This window comes from Erythrolamprus reginae, chromosome 2 (assembly GCF_031021105.1).
Source record: "Erythrolamprus reginae isolate rEryReg1 chromosome 2, rEryReg1.hap1, whole genome shotgun sequence".
NCBI lineage: Eukaryota > Metazoa > Chordata > Lepidosauria > Squamata > Dipsadidae > Erythrolamprus > Erythrolamprus reginae.
Window position 1 is genome coordinate 102323454 of NC_091951.1, and position 26032 is coordinate 102349485.

A 26032-nucleotide genomic window follows, 5' to 3' on the forward strand; every position below is an offset into this window, starting at 1 on the left:
TCCTCATGGACAATGTTTCTGATGAGAGGGAGGGAGAGAGAGAGAGAGAGAGAAAGAGAGAGGGGGGGAGAGAGAGAGGGAGAGAGAGAGAGAGAGAGAGAGAGAGAGAAAACACACATCTGAAATACTTATGAGCATTTATCTAATGTGATCTTCACTAGGAAAAGTATAACCATTAGACCATTGCTTGCATAAGAGCCTTTGATACTTATGGTATACAAGACCATGGTCCTTATTGTTTGCAGGGATGTGTCTTGTAGACTAATTATGAAGGACATAATGGGGGCAGAGTGAAAAGAAGGGTCTGTGGTCAGTAATGGGTTTCAAATTCCATTGTTACTGGTTCTCTATTGGGAGCACTTCTTCGCATGTGTAAAGACGTCTGGGGAGTGGCCGGAGCCACCCGCTGCCATTGCTACAGGTTTACCTGATCCGGGGTGAACCGGTAACAACCCACCACTGTCTGTTGTCCATAAAAGGAGATCTATACAGGTAGTGCTTGACTCACAACCACATTGGAACCAGAATTTCCATTGCTAAACCCATTAAATGAGTTGTAACTGATTTTACAACATTAAGTGAATTACTGCAGTTGTTAAGTGAGTCATGTGTGCTCAACAATTAAATGAAATTAGCATTCTGATATATTTCAAGAGTTATTCATATAATGAAATTTTGAGGGAAAGAACGTTTTCCCAATTAAGTAACTTGAAGTATGAATCAGTGACTGAATATCAAGTTAAATTATAATGTGTTTTTGAGGGTTGGTTTTTATTTATTTTTGTTTTGTTTTTGATGTGATTTGTGAATCTACTCATTCTGGGTTTAAACTGTGTGTGAAACAGGCCATTATGATTTATTGAACACATCCAGATTAAAAAAAATAATCTATTTATAGTAATCAGTACTTCAGTAATGGTCTGAATTCTCAAAGTGAAATGTGGCCTCTTTTAGAGTTGATACTCAGGTTTTTTGGCTACAAACTATATTTTGCTTAAGTGATAGGGAGAAATCCAGTAGAGGGAAATCTAGTGGGCAAAAATGATGTGTGAGAGCTAGTTCCCACACAGACAAGAGTAAAAAGTTTGATAATAAAGCGGCCCATTACCTCAACAAAACTGGTAGAATCTGAGTCTCCCACACATAAGATAGAAACATCTAGCATGTTTCATTACTCACGAGGAAATGCAAGAATTTTGAAACTTGATTTTCCTATAAATAGGGCTCATTTTGATATGCAACAGTTGCTGCCATTCTTAATAACAACCTCTTAGCTCTCCTGCAATATATGTGCTTATTAGATGTTTTTGCATTCTTGAACACTAGTTTATCTGTTTCTAGGTCCAAGTATTTAGGAATAACTTCATGGATTTGTGACTAGCAATTGTACTAATTATACCAAGTAAAATTCATTAAACTGTTCCTGGAATGTAGTACAACATAAGGAACACTAAACACTAAACTTTGATTTTATATTATTTATCATGTTCAGAAAGATTTGAACAAAAGAAAGGTTGGGGAAGATCAGTAAGAGCTGTAGGTGACATTAACATGGATATGCTAATAACTCAGAAAAAGGATGGGACAGAATGTGAATTGATAAATATTTGGCAGGTTTTTAGTAGATGTCCAAGTTTCTGATGTTAATTAAAAAAACCAGTACTCTTGTTTGTCTTTTTATAATGTACATGAATTTACAGTACCTTTCCTAATAAAATTTAATTTAAAGAAACCCCGGAGATAATTGTCTAGTAATCACTTAGTCTTAGTATTCTTCATTTGGCTTGTTGTGAGTATATGAATACATTTATTGGTGAGTAGCTTGCCTTATGTTTCTTTTACAAAGACAAATTCCCACTATTTCTTATAGAAGTTTAGCATCCACCCAAATTTTCAAGTGTTGTATCAATAGAATCTGGTGTGCTAAAAAGTGTCTGAGTACATACATGTATACATACATACATACATACATACATACATACATACATGCATGCATGCATGCATACAGTTCCAGTATCATCCAAGTTTATTATTTGTTTATGCATTTATATAGTGCCTTACATAGTCATAGAGATTTAAAAAGAACTGATCAGAATCCTATATAGTATATAGTCCCCCCAGACTATAGTTTGTTGTCTGAGTGGGTATGATTTATTTTTAAACATCATAGGGTATTTTAGAGTAGTTTACTTAGTTTTAATTTAATTAGATTTAAGCCATTTTATTTTATTGTTTCTTTTCATATGTTGTAAGCCGCCCCGAGTCCTTGGAGAGGGATGGCATAAAAATTACTTACTTAATTAATTAATTAATTAATTAATTAATTGAAAATTAGCATTATAATAAAAGAATCAAGGTGAAGGTAAGATATAGAGCTATTCATAGATCTGGGAAAAATCCATGATTATTTCAGCTACCTTTACAAGCAGTTCCAATGCTGCTGATGTCTCTTGACTTGAAAACCCTTTACTCAGTGTTGCCATTATTTATCTGTGTTCCTGGTTTCAATAAATCTTTATATTTTCCTTTGTTTTGCTAAACCATATGAGCAACCTGGAAAAAAAAACCCATCCTGATATTCACTTTAAAAAAGAAGTAAATATCTTAAGATATCTAGGTTCAATTTTAATGTTCTGAGATGTTTACAGAAGGTCATAATAGTATACAGTGGTACCTCTACTTAAGAACTTAATTCGTCCCATGACCAGGTTCTTAAGTAGAAACGTTCTTAAGTAGAAGCAATTTTTCCCATAGGAATGAATGTAAAAGGAAATAATGTGTGCAAACCCATTAGGAAAGAAATAAAAGCTCAGAATTTAGGTGGGAGGAGGAGGAGGAAGAAGAAGAGGAGGAGGACAGTCGCTGCCAAAGGAAGAAGGTGAGGTGAGGGGAATCAAAAAAATTCAAAACTTTAAGGCTTAAAAAAAAAAAGAGGGACTCTGAGGCGGCGAGGAGGAGCACGTGCCTCCAATACACCCAGCACGAGGCTGACTCCCATACACTGCCTCCCATACACTGACTGCTGCTGCTACTACCAGCTGCCTCTTCCTTCCCATGCTGAAGGGCTCCCCTCTCCTCTCGCTCACTCGCTTTGTAGCCAACGCCTTTCCTTCGCTGTGGTGACTCCTCGGCTGCCCAGAGTGAAGGGAGAGTTTCTTTTCTCTGGGTGCTGGCAGAGGTTAATTCCCTGTCCAAGCGCCCAGAGAAAGGAAAATGCTTTGTTCGTTCTGGACTGCCAAAGCCTTCTTAAGCGCCACCAAACAGCTCCTCTGGCAGCCCAGAAAAGCCCAAGATGGCCGGGTTAAAGGGGGAATGACAGGAAACTGTCCGGGCCTTTGTGCCCCTCTCAAATTTCCTGGGAAATTTTTCCGGTCTCGGATTCTTAAGTAGAAAATGGTTCTTAAGTAGAAGCAAAAAAATCTTGAACACCCGGTTCTTATCTAGAACAGTTCTTAAGTAGAGGCGTTCTTAAGTAGAGGTACCACTGTCCTTGCATGAGGCTGCCTAATGTTATCTCATAAATCTCTGCTCGATTGTATTGCAACCATATTTTCGACAAATAAGGAAACTTAGTTTTTGTTGGTTACACATTCCCAGATTTGCTGCCACTGGCTTTCTAACTGTGGTAAGCGCAGATTGGGATGTGCTGAATCTGCAACAGGGGTCCAAATGCAGTTTCAATTATAAGCATAAAATTAGAGTCTGTTCCCCATTAATCAGCCCAGCTAATTGCTATGCACTACCATTAGCCATATGGTGTGAAAGACAGCTTGCTCTCTCTAAGATGAAATTTCTTCATTCCAGAAATGAAACAGTGAAGGCCTGTGCTTCAAAATAGCTTGTTATAGATACATAATTCCTAAACAACTTTCAACAGTGCCTTTGATCAAGACTAACAATATAATAAAAGTACAAGTTTATATCATCAAAATGGAGTATTCACAAATACGGATAGTCTGAAGGGAAGGAAACAAAGAAGGACATGTTAGAGAAGGCAAATGATAGACTAGTCTGATTGGAAAGCCAAACTGAATTAGAATTTCATTCTGCTTCACTGTAAGCCATGGTTCCTTTCACAGTTGCTTCATAAAGGAGAACATGTTTTCGTGTCACCGTATGCTGCTCTGCATGTGCGGAAGGTAGCAGAAATAACTTCAGAAACTTACTAATAAAGTGTGCTGTGACATTTGGCTCATCTTGAGACTGCTCCAAACCCACAATTTTCTGCATTCAGTTTAATTCCTAATGACATATTAATGTGATGAATATTTATTCTAGAATTTCATAGCGGTTATATAGGTCTGTGGAGGAACAGGTTTCAAGGAAATAACTTTCCCCAAACTACCTGATACCCTTACAATTTCAATGAGGTGCAAACCAGAACCTGTCTACCTTACTGTTCATTTCTTAGAGGACTGTTTAAAAAAAAAATGATGAATCAGTTCTGGAGTGGATCGCTCAATGGAATTTTTCTTTGTCTGCTGTAAATTGGAGTTAATATTTTCATTCATTGTTAACTTATTAATTCTCCAATTATCCAGAATTTTTAAAGGTGTTTGAAACAACATTATTCATTTCTTATTTATTTTATTAATTTGTGGGTGCTCAACAAAACCTCCACTGGAGGTGTTAAAGAAAAAATGGGACAACCATTCATCCAGAATGGTATAGAGCAGTGTTTCCCAACCTTGGCAACTTGAAGATATTTGGACTTTAACTCCCAGAATTCCCCAGCCAGCGAATGCTGGGAGCTGAAGTCCAGATATCTTCAAGTTGCCAAGGTTGGGAAACACTGGTAAAGAGCAGCGATGAGCGAACATTTTTCCCTCAGGTGCCAAAAGGACGCACGCACCTGAGTGTGCCCACATCCATAATTTAATAACCCCCATGCTTATATGTTCATATGACCCTCCCCCACTGTTCCACCCCCCATGCATGTGCTCATGACACCTCCCTCCTCCATTTCCCAACTTCTGGTGGGTCCAGGAGTTCTGTTTTTTCCCCTCCTCAGGCTCCAGAGGCCTTCTTTCCCCAAGCCCTACTGGAGGCCCACCAGAGGCCCAAAATGCCCTCCCAGAGCCTCTGCACAAGCCAAAAATCAGCTGGTTGGCACACACATGCATGCTGGAGCTGAGCTAGAGTCACGGCTTGCATTGCTGGCAGATATGGCTCCCAGTGCCGCATATGCTATAGGTTCACCATCACAGGTATAGGGTCTCCTGCTTGAGCAGTGAGTTGGACTAGAAGACCCCAAGGTCCCTTTGTTCTATTATTTCTTTGCTTGTTTCTGAGAGATGTTGAGGTTTTAGCTTCCACCTCCTTTTCCTCCTCCTCTTCAGTCTTCTTTGCCTTTCAATTAGTCTTGACTCTTGGCAACTACCTGGCCAAGTCTCTACCTTCTCCCAGACAGAAGAATCTTCCATTTGGCTACAAGGTTATATGAATTTGTGGACCAAACCAGCTGGTATGCCGTATTTACCTCTAAGACAGCTTTCAGGGTTAGTGTGACATTAGAACTAGTCTGGTGTGAAAAGCCTCTGTATTATTTCCCTGTCTTCTGGTACATTAATATTTTTCCTAAGACACTTGATATTAATTCCCATCATCTTCATTAACCAAAGGCCATGACATCTGGTTGAGGGGGGTAATTTTATGGGAAAGATAATCCAAACCATTACAAAGTTAGAATAGGTTTGCAGAAAGTGCTAATTTTTTGCAAGATTTATGTTGTCAGTTAGACTTTTTTTTTAGTATTTATGAACTAAAGTCTTCCCTTATTTTTCTCAATAAAAATAGGAAGAATCAGGATTCTATTCTGGTTTTGTTGATTTTACCTAATGGTATAATAGTCCTGGCATTTACTGTATTTATCTGAAAGAGGGAAAAAAAATATCTCTGTCTCTGAACTCAGTTTCCGGAGAAGGACGGCCTAGAAATTGAATGAATGAATGAATGAATAAATAAATAAGTAAACAAACAAACAAACGAACAAACAAATAATAAGCTTACCTTTATCATGGAAGTCAGATTAATTTTAGTTTCACTTCACTAATAGAAAATTAGGCCTTTTAAATATAATCTTAGTGGTGCAGAGGTGGGTTTCAGCAGGTTCTGACTGGTTCTGGAGAACCAGTAGTGAAAATTTTGAGTAGTTCAGAGAACCGGTAAATACCACTTCTGACTCACCCCGCCCCCATCTATTCTCTGCGTCCTGAGTCCCACCTGATTGGGAGGAAGTGGGGATTTTGTAGTAACCTTCCCCTGGAGCGGGAAGGGAATGAAGATTTTACAGTATCCTTTCCTTGCCACGCCCACCAAGCCCATCATGCCCACCAAGCCAAGCCCACAGAACCGGCAGCATTTCTTTCTTTCTTTTTTTTTGAAACCCACCAATGTAGCAGTGTGTATATGTTTAACTTAGTTTTATCTTCCTTTCCAGGAAATATGATAATTTCCCCAGAATTGCAACAGTGGGGAGGGGGAAGCAAACAAACAAACCGTGCAATCTGATCATTTTTCAGTACTTGGAGTAGGATGGGGGATGTCAGAGCAGAATTATGTCATGTATGCAACTATATAATGATATGCAACGGTACTGTAAATGCAGATCTGTCACTTATGATTACATTGCATTTATTTCATTATTTTCTTTAAATAAATATATCTGTGATTATATTCCATTTGCTATGCCTTTTAAAAAAAAATGTTGGCTCATAATCTGGGATTCTGGGCATCTGCTTGCTCTTTTCATTCACAAAGATTTCTGGAATCGTGATGTCTGTTCATTTGGAAAACACTGAGATTTTCAAGATTTTGAAGAGCGAGGAAATCATTGCACAGAATGTTTTTTATTTTTTAAACTTCCCCGTGGGTGGCTGCATCTACCCTTGTTTGAGGGCACCTTGAACCATCTGCAATGTACTTGGAGGTCATTAGTATCAGAAACCTAGCATTATGAACCGTAAAAGTTCTGTTCTCCCCTTTTCCCTTTTCTGCGTCTATGTGGCAGTTGTTGTGTGCCAGCTGTGAAAGAAGTCAAACCTAGTAATTAACCCATATGTGACCTACCATATTCGACTGATTTCCAGGCAGGGAGAGAGCGGTAACTCTAGCCAGCAATACCATCCTTTCTGTATCTGTAATGATGGTTTTTAGAGTGTAATAGCTGCACTAAATCCTCTCCTTCTTGCTCCATAGCCGCTGTTGTGACAAGAAAAGCTGCGGCAACAGAAATGAGACTCCTTCAGATCCGGTGATAATTGACAGGTAAGGGCTGCCGTTCTTTGGTGTAGATTTATTTTGAGAGGGTGTATTTGTCTGTTTGTTTGTTCGTTGTGCTGCGTTATTACTGGAACGTCTGTCCTGTATTGCTAATAGCCAAAGAGCGATGCTTCTCTGTGGGCGTCATTTTGTGGTTTGTTTGGAATTAGCAAGGCTCTGACGTTTTGATTCTCTGAGAAAGGCCAGATGGGGTGGAACTGGGAGGGAGAGAGCTTGGTGGATGTTTCTGGTGAGAAACTCTGATTCATGTTTGTGTGGAGGTTATTTTTCTCTGCAACTTTCTGTGCGTGATTCGCATGCTGTGCCTGGGAAAGCGTCAGGGTTATAAAATAATAAGTTAGTGATTTATGAAATGTGGTTGGCTGCTTATAAATATTTAACTTTTTACTTTGAAAAATATTTGAAGCATTATCACTTTTTAGCTACAGTAGTGCTCTTGGATGCAATCCATCTAAATTGTGAGGTTTATTTTATTTTTGCATTAAGAGATGTGCAAATTTAAGATTCCCCCCCCACCTCAACTCTCTTTTTCTCTCTCTTCTCCTTTAAGGTTGGCAGCTTGTTCTCTTTGGTTGGAGTGCAGTTTTGATTGTATTGTTCCGTGATTAATTCATTTTCTCTGTCTTAATTATTATGGCTTCGAAACCAACCCAAATTACTAATCTGGCATGACCGAATAAATCACTATAGAACAATAAATTCACTGAGTTGGTCTATATAATTTGCACACAGCAGGCTTGCAAATTAGGCCTGGCTGTCACCATAGTCTTCTTTACATTTTAATTATTGAAACTTGTCATACAGAAACATATGATAAACTGTTAAAGTGTCACCAATTACTCTGTGAGAGTTAGGTGACCATGCAGAGCAGATACTAATGCCATCAGCTATGCAGGGTACTGGATCGGTTTAGAATCAAATGTCCCTTGTTGTAATATCTAGATCTGCCTTATTGGCATTCTTCAGATGAATTAGGTCTGTCATTTCCAGATTTGTAGCCAGGACAGTTGGGAATTCTGGAAGTTGTGGTCCAAACATAGCTGGAGAACATAAGGTTAGGGGAAGGCATCAAAGATATTGTGAACTGTATTCAATTCATAAACATTTCTTTGCTGAGTTTTACTATAAGTGTACTGAAATGTAGTGAAATTGTGTTATTCTGTGACAAGAAAACATGATGTAAAAGCAATAATTGCCTCTATGAATAATTCTAAACATGCATATTAGGGAGGAAGCTAATTTAACTCAACAGATTTACTTCCTGTTGTGCTGTTAGTACAATTTTCTTACTCCTTGATTTAAAAAAAATGTATAATTTTATACAGTAAGTAAATTGCAATTGGCATTACATAATGTACCAATTGCACATTAAGGGTCTAGGAAACTTTTTTTGGTACATTGTAAGGTTTTGTGTAATCATTCTAGGCCAGATCCACACTCTGGCACTCCTGTAGTAGCTAAATAATTAAGAAATTATTGGAGAGCTATGAGATATTAAATATGGCACTGTGTACTGTATTTTTGTATTCAAAAGATCCTTGAATCCTCTTTCGTTCTCCAGAATAAAAATGGACAAAAATAAATCACATTTTAATATATTTCATTTTATGAACCTAATAACTATTATTTTCTGCTTCCAGTGCACTGAGAAATGTAGATGAGTAGAAGTTTCTTGATTTGTTGTGTTGCAAAGATTTCTTATATTATATGGGCAAAGTCCTTGTTTTGTGCTTTTTACTAAGAATTATTTTTTAAAAAAAATCCAGACTATCCTTTCTGTCTTCTGTCCTCACAGCTCTTGGTCTGGAAATCCACCATACCATAGTTGTACAGAACTTTGATCATGTAGCACTTTTAGTTGGTTCATAAAGATTTTTTATGAAACTAAAAATCATGCTTATTTTCATTTATAAGGTTTACTCTTACAAATGTTGCCTTGTCACCCACTTTGAATATGAACTGGCTAATCTTTGAAAATACCTCTCTTGGTTTCAAATGGTGATTTTGATAGAGAAGTTTGATATAACTGTGGTTTGAATAACATGTGATTTTGACCTGTTCCTGTGGGTTGCAGTGGCACAAGAAATTTGACTCAGCCGAGCTGTAATTAGCCTTGCCTGTGTTTTTGAAACAGGATTGGGTTACCTGAATTGCATTAGTGTGGCTTCTATTGTTGCCGCTTAGCATCTGTCCCAGTAGGGTACTTAAAACCTTTCTGTTGGCCAGGGATAGTTCAAACATTTACGCAAAAGAAAGAAGGTGCTTTGTACAGTTGGTGGCTCTGGTGAGATGAGTGACATTTATTAGTGTAATTTTCCCCTCTTGATTTTGAAAAACGTAAAGCAATCTGCATGGAACTTCACATTTAAAACGGAATACTTCACCAATTGTGTTAACTTTAAAAAGCTGTCAGGAGCCACAGAACATATGTTGTGTTGCAGTCTGCTGTCACTCCTGCATGCATAAAATTGTAAGCTGTTATGCCAATTGATATGCAAAACCATGGCTTGCTTTTTTTTGTTTATTTGTTTACTGCCAAGTTATCCTTTATAGGATAAAGAAAGAGGGTTTGGAGAGACATGCCTGGCAGAATGTGCAACCTATTTGGCCTGAAGTAACTTTAACACAAAATGGTGACCTTAGTTTTTACATGTAAGCAGGTTGATACCATATTGAAACCACGTACATATTTCTATGTATAAATGATCTTCCTTTATCTACATTTATATAATTTGGTTTGGGGAATATCTGGTGAACTTTGTGTGTGTGTGTGTAAGGACAAACATAGACCACATGTTATATATAACTATAGATTATTTGAAAATTAATGAATAACATATTTGATGTAGAAATATTGGCAGTCTCTTACAAATGCTATGAATAGCCAGGATTAAATGTTAGTAGAGGATATACACAATATGATGTGTGGTTGTGAATGAATTGGCTGACTGATTTTAATATACTGTATATGGGGTTTTAGTAGTAATTTTTAATTAATTAGATTTGGTGTTGTATTGTTTTTGTATCGTGTGAGTCGCCCCGAGTCTTTGGAGAAAGGCGGCATACAAATCTAAATAATAATAATATAATAATAATAATAATAATAATAATAATAATAATAATAATTATTATTATTATTATTATTATTATTATTATATCAGATCTCTGGATTGGAGATCTGATATCTTCCGGATATTTTGAACTTTAGCTCCCCAACCATTAATTAGCATGACCATCAGCTAGGGACTCTGGGGCAGCTATATGCCCTGTGGCCATCTCTATCCATATATGCACTAGACTCTCTTCTACTGGTATTTGTAATAGATTCTCTTATTCTAGTGAGTAGTGGATATTTCTATAATGCCTTCTTTTGTTATTATGTAACTCTTACACTAATTTACCACAATATGAACTGTAAGTGTTGTATACTGTATTAAGTGAGAGATTTCTGAGCCCCTCTACTAATTGTTTCCTGATTAATTTTCTCTGATCTGGTGCCCTTCAGATGTGTTGGATCTATAATAGACATAACTCCCAATCAACATAGCCATTGGCCATGGCACATGAGATTGATGAGATCATAGTCCCAACATACCTGGGAGGCATCAGATTTTTTGAAGCTCGCAAAAGGCAGGCTGGGAATGGACTTCATTTAAATGAGGCATGCTAGAAAAGTGTCATGACTAAAACAGTTTGTGGATTGGGAGTGTGGGAGGGGAGACGGAATCTCATAGATTTGGTAGTGAATGCAGCTCATACGTTTTGGAGAGGTGCCTTTTACCACCACAAATTGCAGTCAAAGTGACTTACAACCACAATGTGTATTGTAACAATCAACTTTCACCACTATATCTGGAAATGTACAAACTGAATCTAGGATTTTTTTCATCTATTCAATTAAAAACAACAACCAGGAAGTTAACAATAAGAAATGTGTGTGTGTGTGGCACTCATTTACACATATAGGGAGCCTTTGGTTACATCATGTGCAATAGATGCATACATCAAAACACCAAAAGTGAAATGTTCAGGGTTACATTTTAAAGCTTGTATCAAATATCTATTAATCACTAAAATGCTAATAATAGAAGAACATCCTCTCAATCCAAAAGAACTAATCCTTTATCCATTTTCTCCTGCTTCTCATTTGACAGAAACAATAAGAAACAGAAAATGTAAGCATGGGTTAGAATCTGCTTCATAATTTAAAGGAGTGGTGCTTTTCAAATACCCTCCACCTATACCATTCTATAAAACTGCATGTTATTTCATGAAGATGAGGAAGTGACACATCTTTAGAGGATGCACAATGATGCAAAACAACTTGACATTCAGCCATCTCTATTACAAGGGGCACAGCAAACGTTAAACCTAGTAGCAAAAAAACAAAAAAGAAGAGAAAACTACTTCCTGTTACTATATTCCAAACCGACGAAGGTTCCAATAATGCCTCCAATTTGAATTTAAAAGGTTTGCCATAAAATTCCTAGGCAGGACAGGAATACATTGTATTTTTATTGCCACATTGGATATTCTTATGTCTTAACCTCTTTTCTCCCATATAGTTATTCTAGTTCAATAAATAAAACCTCATTAGACTATTCCCATTTCAATGAGTTTATTAAATTTTACAGGAGCAATTAGCATAAGCTGTGCTAATTTTTCTGGAAGACTAATGAGAGAGCTTCTTAATTAGGTTTGCTTTGTAAAAATCTGAAAACATGATAATGAAAAGTCACATAGGGTGCAGTGCAACAGGAAGGAAATGTCTTATTATTTCTTGATTTGTGAAGGATGGTTCTGTATTCTGGCATAGCCTCAAACTTAAGGCAGTAAAAAGCCACCACGGTTGACTTCTTTTGAAACAGATATTTGGCCAAATTCCCCCTTCCCCCTTTCATGGATTAATTGAGTGTGTCCTCAGTGACTTGATTAGTGAATATATAGAAAAGAATTTCCATTTCCACTGTATGTGGCCAGATCACTGTAAACATATGTCCTGATACGTTGGATTCCATTAGAGATGTCTACTATGGCTCCTATTATTTTAGAGCCGTATTGAAAAGCATTGAAAAGAAAAATCCAGATATATAGTCACTCGTGGCCCTAAACCTGTAGAGAAAACAGAACACAGATCACTGAACATCTTAGGCATCTCCAAATTTTAAAGGGATATGACTGAGACAGCTCTGCTCATAGGTGTGCGTACTCATCCTGTTATTGTCCTTATCAAATGCACCCTGCAAACTTTCAAAATGTTTTTTTTTTAAAGCAAACCTGAGCAGAAGTAATTGTAGGACAGAAGAAATATCCTTTCCTAAGTATGCCCATGTTACTCCAAAACTCCGCAGTCTGCATTGGTTACCGATCAGTTTCCGGTCACAATTCAAAGTGTTGGTTATGACCGATAAAGCCTTTCATGGCACCGGACCAGGATACCTGCGAGACCGCCTTCTGCCACATGAATCCCAGCAGCCGGTTAGGTCCCACAGAGTTGGTCTTCTCCGGGTCCCATCGACTAAACAATGTCATCTGGCGGGACCCAGGGGAAGAGCCTTCTCTGTGGTGGCTCCGACCCTATGGAATCAACTCCCCCCAGAGATTAGGACTGTCCCCATCCTCCTTGCCTTTCGTAAACTCCTTAAAAACCAACTCTGTCGTCAGGCTTGGGGGAACTGAGACATCTCCCCCTTGCCTATGTAGTTTTGTGCATGATATGAGTGCGTGTATGTATTTTATATATTGGGGTTTTTATTTTTAGACTTTTAAATGTAAAAACTGTTATTTTAGATTTTAAATTATTAGATTTGTTACCATGTATTATTTTATCATTGTTGTGAGCCGCCCCGAGTCTACGGAGAGGGGCGGCATACAAATCTAATAATTAATAATAATAATAATAATAATAATAATAATAATAATAATAATAATAATAATAATATATAGGTGATAAATGCTGCCTCTGCCATTCCTCTTCAGTTCATTTAAAAATGGTGGTGTCTTTTTATGTCATTGATATGACTTGCTGAAGGTTAGAAGTCATTTATTTTTAACTCAAAAATTAGACTGATGCTAATGTATTAGGAGTAATTTTCAAGATGTTGTGGATGCCATGATGGTACAGTGATTAGAATTCAGGATTTCAGGCTAATTCTGCCAACTGCCAGCGGTTCAATTCTCATTGGCAAAAAGTTGACTCGGCCTTCCATCCTTCTGAGGTGGGTAAAATGAGGACGCAGATTGTTTGGGGACAATATCCTGATTCTTTAAACTGCTCAGAGAGGGCTGTAAAGCACTGTGAAGCGATATATAAATCTAAGTGCTATTACTATGAAGCAGAATCCATTGTACTTTAAACTTGGCTTGAGGGATAACTCCTTGGCCCTTTCAAAGATATTTACTGAATTTTGGTAGAAGTTGGTGAACCCATTTATATGTTAGCTAGGATTACATGCTGGCATGTTTTAGCATTATGTGGGCTCCTCAACTTACAACCATTCATTTAACGACCATTCAAACAGTACTGAAAAAAACCCTGACAACTAGTCCTTGCACTTATAACCATCTCAACGTCTCCATGATCATGTGATCATGAATTTGAGTGTTTGACAAGTAGAATGTATTTACTTACGATGAATGCAACAACTTGGTGTCATGTGGTTTCCATTTGTCAACTTCTCAACCATGACAAGCATGCTCAATGGGAGAAGCTGAATTTGCTTAATGATGGCATGGTTCAGTTAACAACTGAAATGATTCCTTTATCCACCATGGCAAAAAAAAAAGTCATAAAATTGGCCATAGCTTAAAAACTCCCTTGCTTAGCAATGGGAATTCTGGTCTCAATCATATTCTAAGTTGAAGGCTACCTGTATCTGGCTCAGACTTGTTTTCTATAGCTAAAGTAGTTGTACAAGTCAGCTCTCCATTTGTCCGATTGTAGTTGGAGCCAGACAGAGAGCTTCTTGTGCTGATGTTTTTGCAGACAGGAGCTCAGCAAGGAACTTAAAAGTCCAGCAGGTGGCAATGGAGAAAGGTGAGGAGCGCAGGTTCAAGACTGAAGTTAAAGGATTGTAATTACATTGGTTCTGCCACTTTATAATAAACAGAAGGCATGTTATAAGATTTTGAACACTTTACCTATGTTGGAGAAAATATGTTATAAATCTGTGGCTTGATTCAACTTTTTGTTGCTAGTACAAAGTATGCATGAAGCAACCTCAGCTTCCAGGGCTGCCTCATCAATTGCAGGGATGAGAAATACACAGTGCTTTCCCCTTGTGTGTACCTGAGGATTTTGAAGTGAAGGTGGCAGAACTCCAGGGCCAGAACTGTGATGTTCCTAGATCACAGTGCTGCTAGATCACAGTCAAGATTAAGATGACAAAATGAAGGGCAAACTCTGTGCAAAATCATGCATTTTGTGAATTGCACTCATTTCAATAATAAAATGAAGCAGGTAGCAATTTGGGGGCAAAATTTTCCCAAACTGAATTTCTTTAACTTCATATCCTATATTTTGCCTTCCAAATTGTTCAAATGTGCCTCAAACAAGAATTATCTCAGAGCATAAAAAGTTTCTCCGATTTCTTTTTCTTGTTGTATCCAGTAATTTATAGTGGAAGTAAAGACAGTGTCCCCTTAGCTGTTTGCAACAAAAAGAGAGTTTGAAGAGTGAAAATATCAGACAGAGAGCAGAAAGTTTTTTACCCTGAAGTCCCTTCACACTGAAACTGGGCACTAATGGCCTTTTGAAATTCCCCAAGAATATGTAAGCAGAGAAGTGTGTGAGCATTTATTCTTAATTTCTCCAAAGGAAGAGACATTCCCCCAACTGTTTGTCAAGGACTTGTCTCCCTTAGTGGATATGGTGGAAATTTGTCCAAAAAAAGTTATTTAAAAGTAAAGTTATGAATTCTTTTTTATGCAGTTATGATCAGATATAATGCAATACGAATGAGCACTTTACAATGTTTAGAAAATTTCAGATTAAAAAAACAATTAAAGAAATGTTTCTCTTTAAAAACACTTTTAGCATATCTTAATTTCGTATATTGAAATTTTATGTTCCAAATGAAAATGACATATTCAGTATTATTAATTTATTTCTAGTATGAAATAGATTAAAACGTGCTATTTCCATACCTTGAAATTATATCCCGGACATTATTAAATTGACCCAGATAAAGACTTTCACAGCACCCACTGAAATGTTGTGAACAGTACTGTTTTTGTCTCAGCTCTTGGCAAGGTGTGGGCAAATGGAGATAAATCTAGCACAGGCTATTTCTCTGGTTACCCACCTTTGTTCCAGGGCAAATGAAGGTTTTAGATATAGAGGGTTCCTTATTACAGAAGTTTAATTGCCTTAATCTAGCAAAACTCCTCATCTAACAAGAACTTATTTTTAAAAAAATCTTCTTTGAAGGCTTGATGGCCCTATTGAATGTTGTGCCCTGTGTGCAGCAAAGATTAGAGGAGGAATAGCATTATTGTGGAGGTTGATAATTCTGGAAGCAGCATTACTTCTAAATACAGGTAGTCCTCAATTAATGACCTTAACTGGGACTAGCAGTTCTGTTGCTAAACAATGTGGTCATAGAGCAAAAAAATCACATTACAGTCTTGACTTACGATGGCATTTCTGATAATGAACATTAAATGAATGGCCCATGGTCTTGACTGTGGCTTGCAATCTTCTGCTGCCTTCCCCATTGACTTTGCTCATTGGAAGCTGGCAGTGAAGGTCACAAACCATGATCCCATGGCTGCTGGACACAGCAGCGGCAGCAACTTTGAGATGTCATCAGCTTCCTCAGTCAGCACCAGTGGAACTTTGAACAATCGCTGGACAATTGGCTGCTAAACAAGAACTACCTGTAAGCTTTTGGAGCTAAAGTGAAGTTGTGTGTGTGTGTGTGCCTTCAAAGAGAAAGAGGGAAGAAACTGTTATGTCCTGGCAAAAGCCGGGCCGATTCCAATTGGCTGAAGTTCCAGCAGGAAATTCCCTTTTTGGGTTTGGCTGCCTTGTTGCCATATAAAAGACTGTTCCCGCCATTTCCATCTTCTTGTTGTCCTGCTCATTTGCTGTGTTTGGAATAAAGCCGCTCCAAGTCTTCGGAGAGGGGCGGCACTCAAATCAAATCAAATCAAACCAAACCAAACCAAACCAAACCAAACCAAACCAAACCAAACCAAACCAAATCAAAATAAAGAGTTATCGCTAATCCACCTTTTCTTGAAATTTAACAGAAACTCTTAAGAAGAGGTTGCATTGACTGAAAGAGATGATCTGACAAATCCATTAGAGCCATATGAAACCTTTCCAACATGGCAGCAGTCTCTGACTATATAAGTGACCTAATGCTGGGAGGAATAACAGTGTATGCTATCTGTATTATTTATGAATACTGTAATAATATAATAAGTCTGATAAATATAATATAGTATAATATAATTAATACAATTTGTAGCTAAACATTATATAAATATATATTTTTTATATAATTCGTATATAATGTTGTATAAACGTAGTGTTAGCTAACAAGGGCTTAATCAGATCGTGCCTCCTGCCCTGCCGTATGCCTCCCAGCCACCTCCTGCTCGGTGGGGCTTTTGATTCTTTTCAATGCGATTATTTCACATACTCTAATCCAGAATCATTGACATGAATACAAAAGGCTAGTGACATCTAATAGATGCCTCTTAGCTTTGCCTCCCTCTTGTTCCTTGCCTTTTCCTCCTTCCCTCTTCTTCCCTCCCCACCTGACAAAAGCTTACAGACACTTGGGCTCTGTCTCTCTGAGGCAGCATGGGGGGCTGTTCATGAAATATAAAGGAGGAAAAAGGACTGACGTAGGGCTGATAAGCAAGGGAGCAAAAGACCATAGATTAAAAGTAAATGCCACTAAATCCTATCCTGGATCCTCACTTGTTCCTTCAGTGTTTTCTTTAACTCTTCCACTGCTGAAGGAAAACAGAGACTAAGCCAAGGACAGACAGACACACACACACACACACACACACACACACACACACACACTCTCTCTGGTTGAAGAAATAAAGATTATTCATCTCTTCCCCCCCCCCCCCCCCCCCGTCTCTCCCTCAATGGTTTGATATTGGGGTTTGGTTGACAGAAATCCAAGCAGCCTTGGGTTGCTGCAGAAAGACACCAGGCAGATAGTAAATCAACAGCCTGCTTGGATATTCTAATGTAATACATTAGACAACAAAAGAGATTAAATGCTTCCCACTCCACAGCAAACAGTTTCTGAAGTGTGGTTAAGATTTATATCAAGGATGTATGTATTTGTGTTTGTATAAACGTACGCACACATACACCAAATGCAGTGATGGGCTGCCAAAATTTTTACTGCCTCACTGTGGCTGTGGCTTATTTTGTGGGTGTGGTTTGATGGTCATGTGACCGGGTAGGAGTGGCTTTCTGGCCATGTGACCAGGTGGGAGTCGCTTGACAATCATGTGACCAGGGGGTGGCTTAAATGTCATGTGACTGGATGGGAGTGGCTTACTGACCAAGATAAGTTTTAAAATAGGTGCTTGCACTCTTTTTCAGTTGATTAAGTCACATTATTTGAATAGCCACAAAAAAGGACAAATGATAGACAGTGTTATTTGTTGAGGAGCACAGTAACATTTTAAGGTTTTGTACTGAACCCACAAGGTTCAGTATGATAACAGATTAGGCTAGTAGCTCAATTTTCTTTAATTGCTATAAAAGTTCAGTTCTAGATAATGATTAAAATGATTAAAGCATTTATGGGTAAAAACATACAATTTAATTTTTTCCTATTTTAAAAGTAATTGATCATAGGCAGTACTGGAGAAGGAAGGACAATAAAAAAACTATTAAGTATTTAATAAACAGTGCATAAACTTACTATCCCCACTGCGTTCCCCCCACCGTGGGGGCAGCAGCCCATTACTGATCAAATGTTATATATTAAAAATTCATAGGTTATTGCAGAGCCAGTTTGATCTAATGGTTAAGGCATCAACCTAGAAAGGAGAAAACGAAGGCATGAAAGATGGCTGGGTGACTTTGGATCACTTTGGACCTCTTTCAGCTGAAGTTAACTTCAGTCTGGGTCTCTGTGGTCTTAGTATGACATCTTAATCAGTGCACCTTAATTCTCCCAATTGTTGGAGAAGAGTATTAGTATTTTCAATTATCAGCCCATTGAAGCCCTTGGAGGCCTATGGTTCCTTCCAGTATATTTCTAATGGGATCTGGATTTCACTCTGTCTTTCACCCTCATCTATTTAACCAGCTTACACCCTTTCATGGTCATAGATAGCAACAGAAACTCTTGAATACTATACCAGTAACTGTAAAACCAATGTCAGTTACACAAATTGTCTATCTCAAATTGATACTTTCAAGATATGTGGAGGAAAGAGGTACACAAGGACTTTAGAGATGAAGGAGAGCACCCGGTGCATAGCTTGTTATACAAAATGATCAAATGGATTGATAGTTTTAATTCAAAGGTCTAAGACTAATTTGTTAAAATACAGTCCCAGCCATTCCTTCAATAATTTGTCCACACACTTCTGTTAACTGGGCCATTGATTCAACAAACAAAGATACAAATGGAATTAAGTTTATGTTGATGTGGGATACAGTGAGAATGCCATTTAATAATTTTCGTTTGAGCCTTTCAGAGTTTTTATAAACTCTTGGTTGATCTCCCCGAAATCCTAACTAATGGGCCAATATTATTTGGTTGTGAGCCGCCCAGAGTCCCTAGGGAGTTGGGCAGCATCCAAATCTAAATCCAAGTCCAAGTCCAAGTCCAAATCCACCCACCCATAATAATTCATCTGATGGCACCATTTTATTTAAAGTGTTTTGGAATAATTTCTTGCAGTGGTTTCATATGGGTTTTAAATAGAATCTGGGAAATTACCCAACCTCACAATTTTTTCATATATCAAAATTTCATACAGTTTTGAATCTGGGTAATAGGAAATTTAGCCTCTGAAGTTGGATGTTTTAAATAATCTAGGTGAAATGAGCAACATTTTGAAGGACTGAGGTTCTGTTGTGGAAACTCACATGTGTCCTGGGTATTCTCCCTTCCAGGCACCTGAAATTTTGGAAAAGGCAGATTTTATCAACCTGGAAGATTAATGTCACTGCACTCAAAATGGGTAGGATTTTGGTATTCTTTCAAGATTTCGCTTTTAAAGGGCTCTAAAATAATAATTTTAATTTTAATTTAATTTGTCAGGCTGGATCTGTTCTGGGAAGCCATGAATATGAAATGCCTGAGCATGCAGCATTATAAAAATCTGCTCCAAAAATGTATTTCACAATTTTTTTTAAAAAAAGAAAAGTGACGGGCTTAAAATGATTAACAGGACAGGTTTCCTTGGAGTATAGCCATAAATCTCAGTATAGTCTCTATTCCTGGCCATTCCTCTGGCCATTTTGAAAAACTCTTCAAATATTGCCACAATTTTGATTTCCTTCTTGAGTGAAGAGGAAGAATTTCCTCTCCACCCCTCTCTCAATGCTTTGGATATACTTTGGTCAATCTTGATGGAGCTATAAAACATTTTGTAATAATTCTTTTTATAGGTTTGTAATAATTCTTTTTATAGGGTACAGATTTTGTTATTTTACAGTTTGTCTTCCAAGTCTTCTCCCAGTCAGTCAAGTGTATATTATGGCCTTCATTTTTGGCCCATCCTATCATAGAATCTTTAACAATTTCTTCCATTTTGTCTGATTCCAATAAGTATCTGTATAATTCCAATATTATTTTTTCAGTTGGGAAAATTTATCAGAGTTTTATCTAATCTGTATCTATTCCTGTTCCTTCAATATCCTTTTTATATCTTGATTTCGATTGTAAATAGGGCCACCAATCAATTTTTATATTTTGTTCAGCTAATTGTTCCCTACTTTTAAATTTTCCTGATGGGTCTAATATATCACTATATTTAATTGTTTTGGTTGTGTCTATTAGATTTGGATAGATATGGCTTCCATAGTCGAGAGCCATTTATGAATTTTTGTGTAGTTTTTCTTTTTGATTTCGTACCATATTTTAAAGAGAGAGTTTCTAATTAAATGTTGATTACAATTAGGTTGTAATTTAGTTCTGTTGTTCCATATATAGGCATCCCATCCCATCTGAAGATCGTGGTCCCCTAATATTAATATTCATTTATTTGTTAAATTTATCCACTCCTTTATCCATGTCAGGGATGCTGCTTTATGATAGAATTTCCAATCAGGGAGACCAAGGCCCCTTCTGCTCTTATTATCCTGCAACTTGATTAATTTAATTCTAGATTTTTTATTTTGCCATATAAATTTAGTTATAATTTTGTTCATATTATTAAAAATTTCATCTTCAATTTAACAGGAATCATTTGGAACAAATATAAACATTTTGGCAAAATGCTCATTTTAATTGCTGCAATATGTCCCAATAATGATAATTGTAGTTTCTTCCATTGTCTTTTCGTTTAAAAAACACACATACTTCTGAGGCAAACACTAGCTTTCTCTGTGATCTCTATGAAATTAACCTTTTAGTTAGATACTTTGGCATTGGTTTCCTTGGATATTCATTGGCTGACATCCCAGATGTTAAGTCTTTCTAAGTGGATGTTAAAGAACATTTTACCTGGCTCAACTTTAATAGGAGAATGACAAGAACAAGCAATATATGATCATTGCATATAGTTATTTCCAAGAGGTGGATTACTGTAATACATTTCAGCGTTAACAGGGATTTGTCTTTGTACCTGTGTTTTCACAGCCTAATATTTTTAATTGTTTAAGAGCTATACTCAAGGGGTATGGACACGTTCAGAGAAATGTGCATGCTTGTGGCTCAGTCTGTTGATCTGTAAGGCCAAATGAATTTTATGTGAAATTATTCTCCAACTTTTATTTTACAAATTGCATTTCTAGCATTAACATGATCTTCCTTAGCTGAGGCTGTGTTTGTTTTATTCAATAATAGAGGATACATCTCTGATTTTTCTATATGCTGGAAATCGGTTGCCAATTCATTTTAAATGTTTCTTGTATTTTGTTTCTTGTAATATATGGCCCCAAGATACTTGGAGTTAGATTTCTTAAGCTTTTGTAGTCCCCTTTAGTTAGTATACTGTTCCCCAATTGTTTCCATCCCATCTAGGTGGGATCTCCCCACCCAAATGAAGCAAATTGAAGGATATAAAGGTCACGATCTCTGACCTCTGTTTGTGACATGCTCTTTCAATATAACCTCTACAATGAGAAGCCTAGAGTTCTTTTAATGTGTAAGTCTATAGACGGTGCTTGTTTATCGATGAAGTTGCATAGGTTGGATGGCAGAATGAATGGATGAAATGAATGAATGACCCTGTGTATTCTGTGGTCCCTAAATTAATGGACCATTATTATCGCTGGGTGCATGTGCATGTTTCCATTGTGTATGTGTGTGTGTGTGTGTGTGAGAGAGAGAGAGAGAGAGAGAGAGATGCAAAGAGTTGTCTAGGATTCTCAGGCCTGAGATGGAATTAGTAGTGGGGGAGGGGGAGAGAGTATTTAGGTAGGACCCTTTGCTTATTTGCAGGTTTTTTCAGCACCAAATGCCATAGTGATCCCACTGTTTTGCCTTACTCACATGATAATGCCCTTATCTCATTCCCACGTGAAAACTGAAACTACTATTTCAGTAGCACTACTTTTCCCATTTTACCCATTACAGAATCAAAGCCAAATTCAATAATGACCTCATCAGCCGCTCAAAATCTTCAAATATTATTTTCCCTATATTTCATTAAGTACCAATTTCTTAAAACAGGATACCATGATTTGTGCAAGAAGTAAGATTAACACAAGTTGTGCCTTGAGTTGTGTTGTGAGTCCATAATGGTGGAAGCTTCTCAAACAGAAACTAGGCAATAAGGAGAGCTATCCTATTATGCAAAAATCAAGTGACAAACATTTCTTTCAAAAAATCCAGATCTCTGATGATTATTCCTGGATTTTGGGATAATTATTATTTTGCCTAAACAGAGAGTGCCCTGAAAGACTGAAACTGTAATTCTAAAGTCCTTTTTTTGTGTATTTTTCATCAGGTTCTATTTATTTTTCTAAACAGAAACAGATCTTTTGATGAAATCTATTTGAAGAAATCAGAATGTGTTGAGCTAACATTTGAATCCTGATGCAGCCAGTCTTAATAATAATAATAATAATAATAATAATAATAACAACAACAACAACAACAACAACAACAACAACAACAACAACAATAATTTATTGGATTTGTATGCCACCCCTCTCCGCAGACTCGGGGTGGCTAACAACAATAATAAACACAAGTGTAACTTAAGTGTAACTATACAATCTCAGTTGAGTGTCTATAGGTCTGTCAGTACAAGTGGTGCTTTTAAGGTTTTCCAAATTCTATGTACAAGCCTAGCAATATAGTTCGTAGATGGAGAGAAGTGTTGTTTGTGCACTGCAGTTTTAATTGAAGCAAGCTCTGCCCCTTTCATTTTTACCACGTGAAAAGATTCAAGAAACATTATTCCAGTCATTCTTCTGCCAACAGAAAAGCACAATCAATTTACTTAAGTTCACTGGCCAAAATGAAAGGCCACAAGCATTGCCTTCCTCTTCTCCATAATCTTCAGAGGAAATAGGAAACCTCAAATTGGCTGGAAGCTCCTTAATGCATTTTCAGTAAGATGACTCCCTGGCCTTGCAGTAACAGCTTCTCATTCCCACTTAGACTGAGGTAGGTGACCTGTTAGGCTCAGTGAGTTCATCTGATTTTGAATCCATGACACTGATACTGATATGTTAGCTGCTGAAGAGGGGTCGCATGTTTGCAAAATGGCTGCTTAAGGGGCCTGCGCAGTTACAAAGCACTTATTTACCAGAAGGAAAACTGAGAACATTGTTTTGCTTGACACTTGCTTTATTTCTCTGAGGTGCTTCCTTTTCTTCCAGATTAACATTACCTTCTCTCCTGACTTGGTAGTCAATCAGAACACAGCATTGGTTTCCAGCCATCCAATATACCTGCTTTGGAAGATCATAGCTTCCTTCAGAGTATAAAGAGTTCCTGCTTATCTGTATGTCTTAGTTGCTGAGTTGGGCCCGGATTATTGCTATTCTTTGGAGGAAGGTCTTCTTTGAAGATGATTGAAATAGCAACTGAGCCAAAATGGGATAGCCAGACTAGAAGCTGGAAGAAAGTTGTTATTGCAGAATTACACTCATCTTGAATTGCTGCACTGGATATCACGTGACTTCAAGACTGCCTATTGATTTTCAGATTATGCTATCTCCTCTATAACCTTCATCATGTATTTTACTATGTGTATATAGATATATACCCACTAAAACCCTCATTGTGTATTGGACTGAATGAATGAATGAATGAATGAATGAATGAGATTTCACTGCCCCAGGATTTCCCTAATCTAGAAATCCTCCTAGACTCATGATTCTTGGTCCATGAACAGATCCCAGTCATGGCTACCAGGGCCTTTGCACAGCTACTGCTTGTGCACCAGTTATGCCTGTCTCTGGATGAGTAGGCATTGGCTACAGTCACTTATGTCCTAGTTACTTCCAGATCAGATTACTGATCTGGAGGTAACTAAGGTAAATTAAGGAATGATCTTAAGGCATTATTTTGGCAGTAAATGGAGCATAAAATCTGTATTATTTATTTTTTATTTGTTTGATAGATTATTGTATTGTTTGAGATGTTTTGTTCTTTGTTCAAGAGTTTGTTCTTCAACAGGTTGAATTGGTTGCTGCTGCTTCATGTCCAAAGAACCTTCCTGGCGAAAGGCAGGAATTGTACACTGCCCAATGTTGGTTCAATTGGATCAGTTTGTAGTGCCACTTTATAATGTCTTGGTAAGATCACACTTGGAATATTACATCCAGTTTTGGTCGCCCTGGTGAAAAAAAAGATGTTAAGACACAGGAAAGAGTGCAGAGAGGAGCAACAAAGATAATTGGACCAGAGGCTAAAACATATGAGGAATAGTTTCAGGAACTAGGTATATCTAGTTTAATGAGAAGAAGGAGTAGGAGTGACATGATAGCAGTGTTTTAATATCTCAGGGATTGCCACAAAGAAGGAGTCATCCTATTCTCCAAAGCACCTGAGGGTAGAACAAAAAAGCAATGGGTGGAAACTAATCAAGGAGAGATCCAACCTAGAGCTAAGGAGAAATTTCTTGACAGTTAGAACAATGAATCAATGGAGCAAGTTGCTTCCAGAACTTCCACTCAGTTGTGAGTGCTTCAGCATTGGAGGTTTTTAAGACAAGATTGGATAACTATTTGAAATTGAATTTCCTGCCTGGGCAGGTTGGACTAGAAGACCTCCAAGGTCCCTTCCAACTCTGTTATTGTGTAAATGTTGTAAGAAAAAGAACCTTTGTCCACCTACCCTAGATCTTCTGCTTGCTTCATTGGTAACAATAGAAGTGCCTGGTCATGAGGTTTTGGACAGGACCTTTTCATTCCAATGAAAATTTGAAAGGGAAAACCCTGCTCCCCCCCCCCCAATAATTTTATTTTAAATTATGGTAAATTATTCCTAGAGAAAGAATGTAGTAAGGAGTAAAAGACAAAATAACTGTGCATTGCCTTCAGCTCTCAAGCCGGGGGAAATATATCCCTGGCGAACTGTAGTTGTTTTCATCATTTTCAACTGAAGCATCCAAAACAAATAAGTCACGACGAAAGCAAAAGTCTGTACCAAAATATACAGTGCATACGTGATTGGTTGGCCATTTAGATATTCATGAACACAGATGGACATCCAGATGCACTTGTGTACATGCAGACTAACACATACACGGTCACACACCCACACAGAACAAAATCCTCCTTCTGAAATACTACTGTGACAGTGAGATCTTTAAGATTGTTTAGTTCACATAATTCCCAAGCATTGTTTCTAAAACCCAGGCATTTAAGGTTCACAGTTCTGCAAAGATAAACATTGGTAAGATCATTTGTATTTGATCCAATTAGCTTTTAAATATTATGCAACTGGATTCCCCCTCCCCCTTCCATTTTATAGGGAAATAAATTCTCCCGATTTCAATTAGATTTCCTCCCCAGTAAGGATATGCAGTCTTAATTTCACTAACATGCTTTCTACTGTTATCAATTTTAAACCCACATAGGCAATATATTAAAGGTTTTCTTCCTCTCCCCTTGCAGTATTGTTCCAGAAAATTTAAGGAAATCTTCCTGTCCCCTGATAGCAGCACAGTTATAGGTCATTATTTTGTCAAGTGCCAGCCAAGAAGCCGTTGTTTTCCAGAATGAGAAGTTTCCCCTGGTTTTCTGCTACTTGTCCTCTAGGGAGGTGTTATTTGCATGTCCTGCTGCCTTCCTTTATCAAGGGGTTAATGAATTGTCCCTTGCTCCAGGCAATCCCATCATGTGCCTGGTTGACTCTGAAAGCTAGGCTTGCTGGAGCCTAGGGACATCTTTTCCTAGCCATCTCTGAGGTGACCACCTGGGCAGATGAGATCCAGCACAGCTTGTCCTGAGGACACAAAATCTGTATGTGTTGCTGCCACTTCTTGTCCAAAGGAGACCTGCCTAGTGAAAGGTAGGAACTGTATGGGGAGTTAATCAAAGCTGGGAGCCATCTTACTAGCTTCAGGAAATGATGTACCACAATGTTTTCCTCCCCTCTTTTGTATTCAAGAGAAGGTGTCATGCATGAGG

At 37.6% G+C, this 26032-nt stretch overlaps 1 protein-coding gene across 7 annotated transcripts in view; it reads left to right on the plus strand.

Annotated features, from left to right (window-relative positions):
• EBF1 (EBF transcription factor 1) overlaps window positions 1–26032 on the plus strand; it is a 416173-nt gene that overhangs the window by 20811 nt on the left and 369330 nt on the right. For all 7 annotated transcript variants that reach the window (XM_070738987.1, XM_070738989.1, XM_070738991.1 and 4 more), the window contains exon 6: window positions 7198–7266. In XM_070738987.1, coding sequence (XP_070595088.1) covers window positions 7198–7266 — 69 coding nt within the window. The remainder of the gene's footprint in view (window positions 1–7197; window positions 7267–26032) is intronic.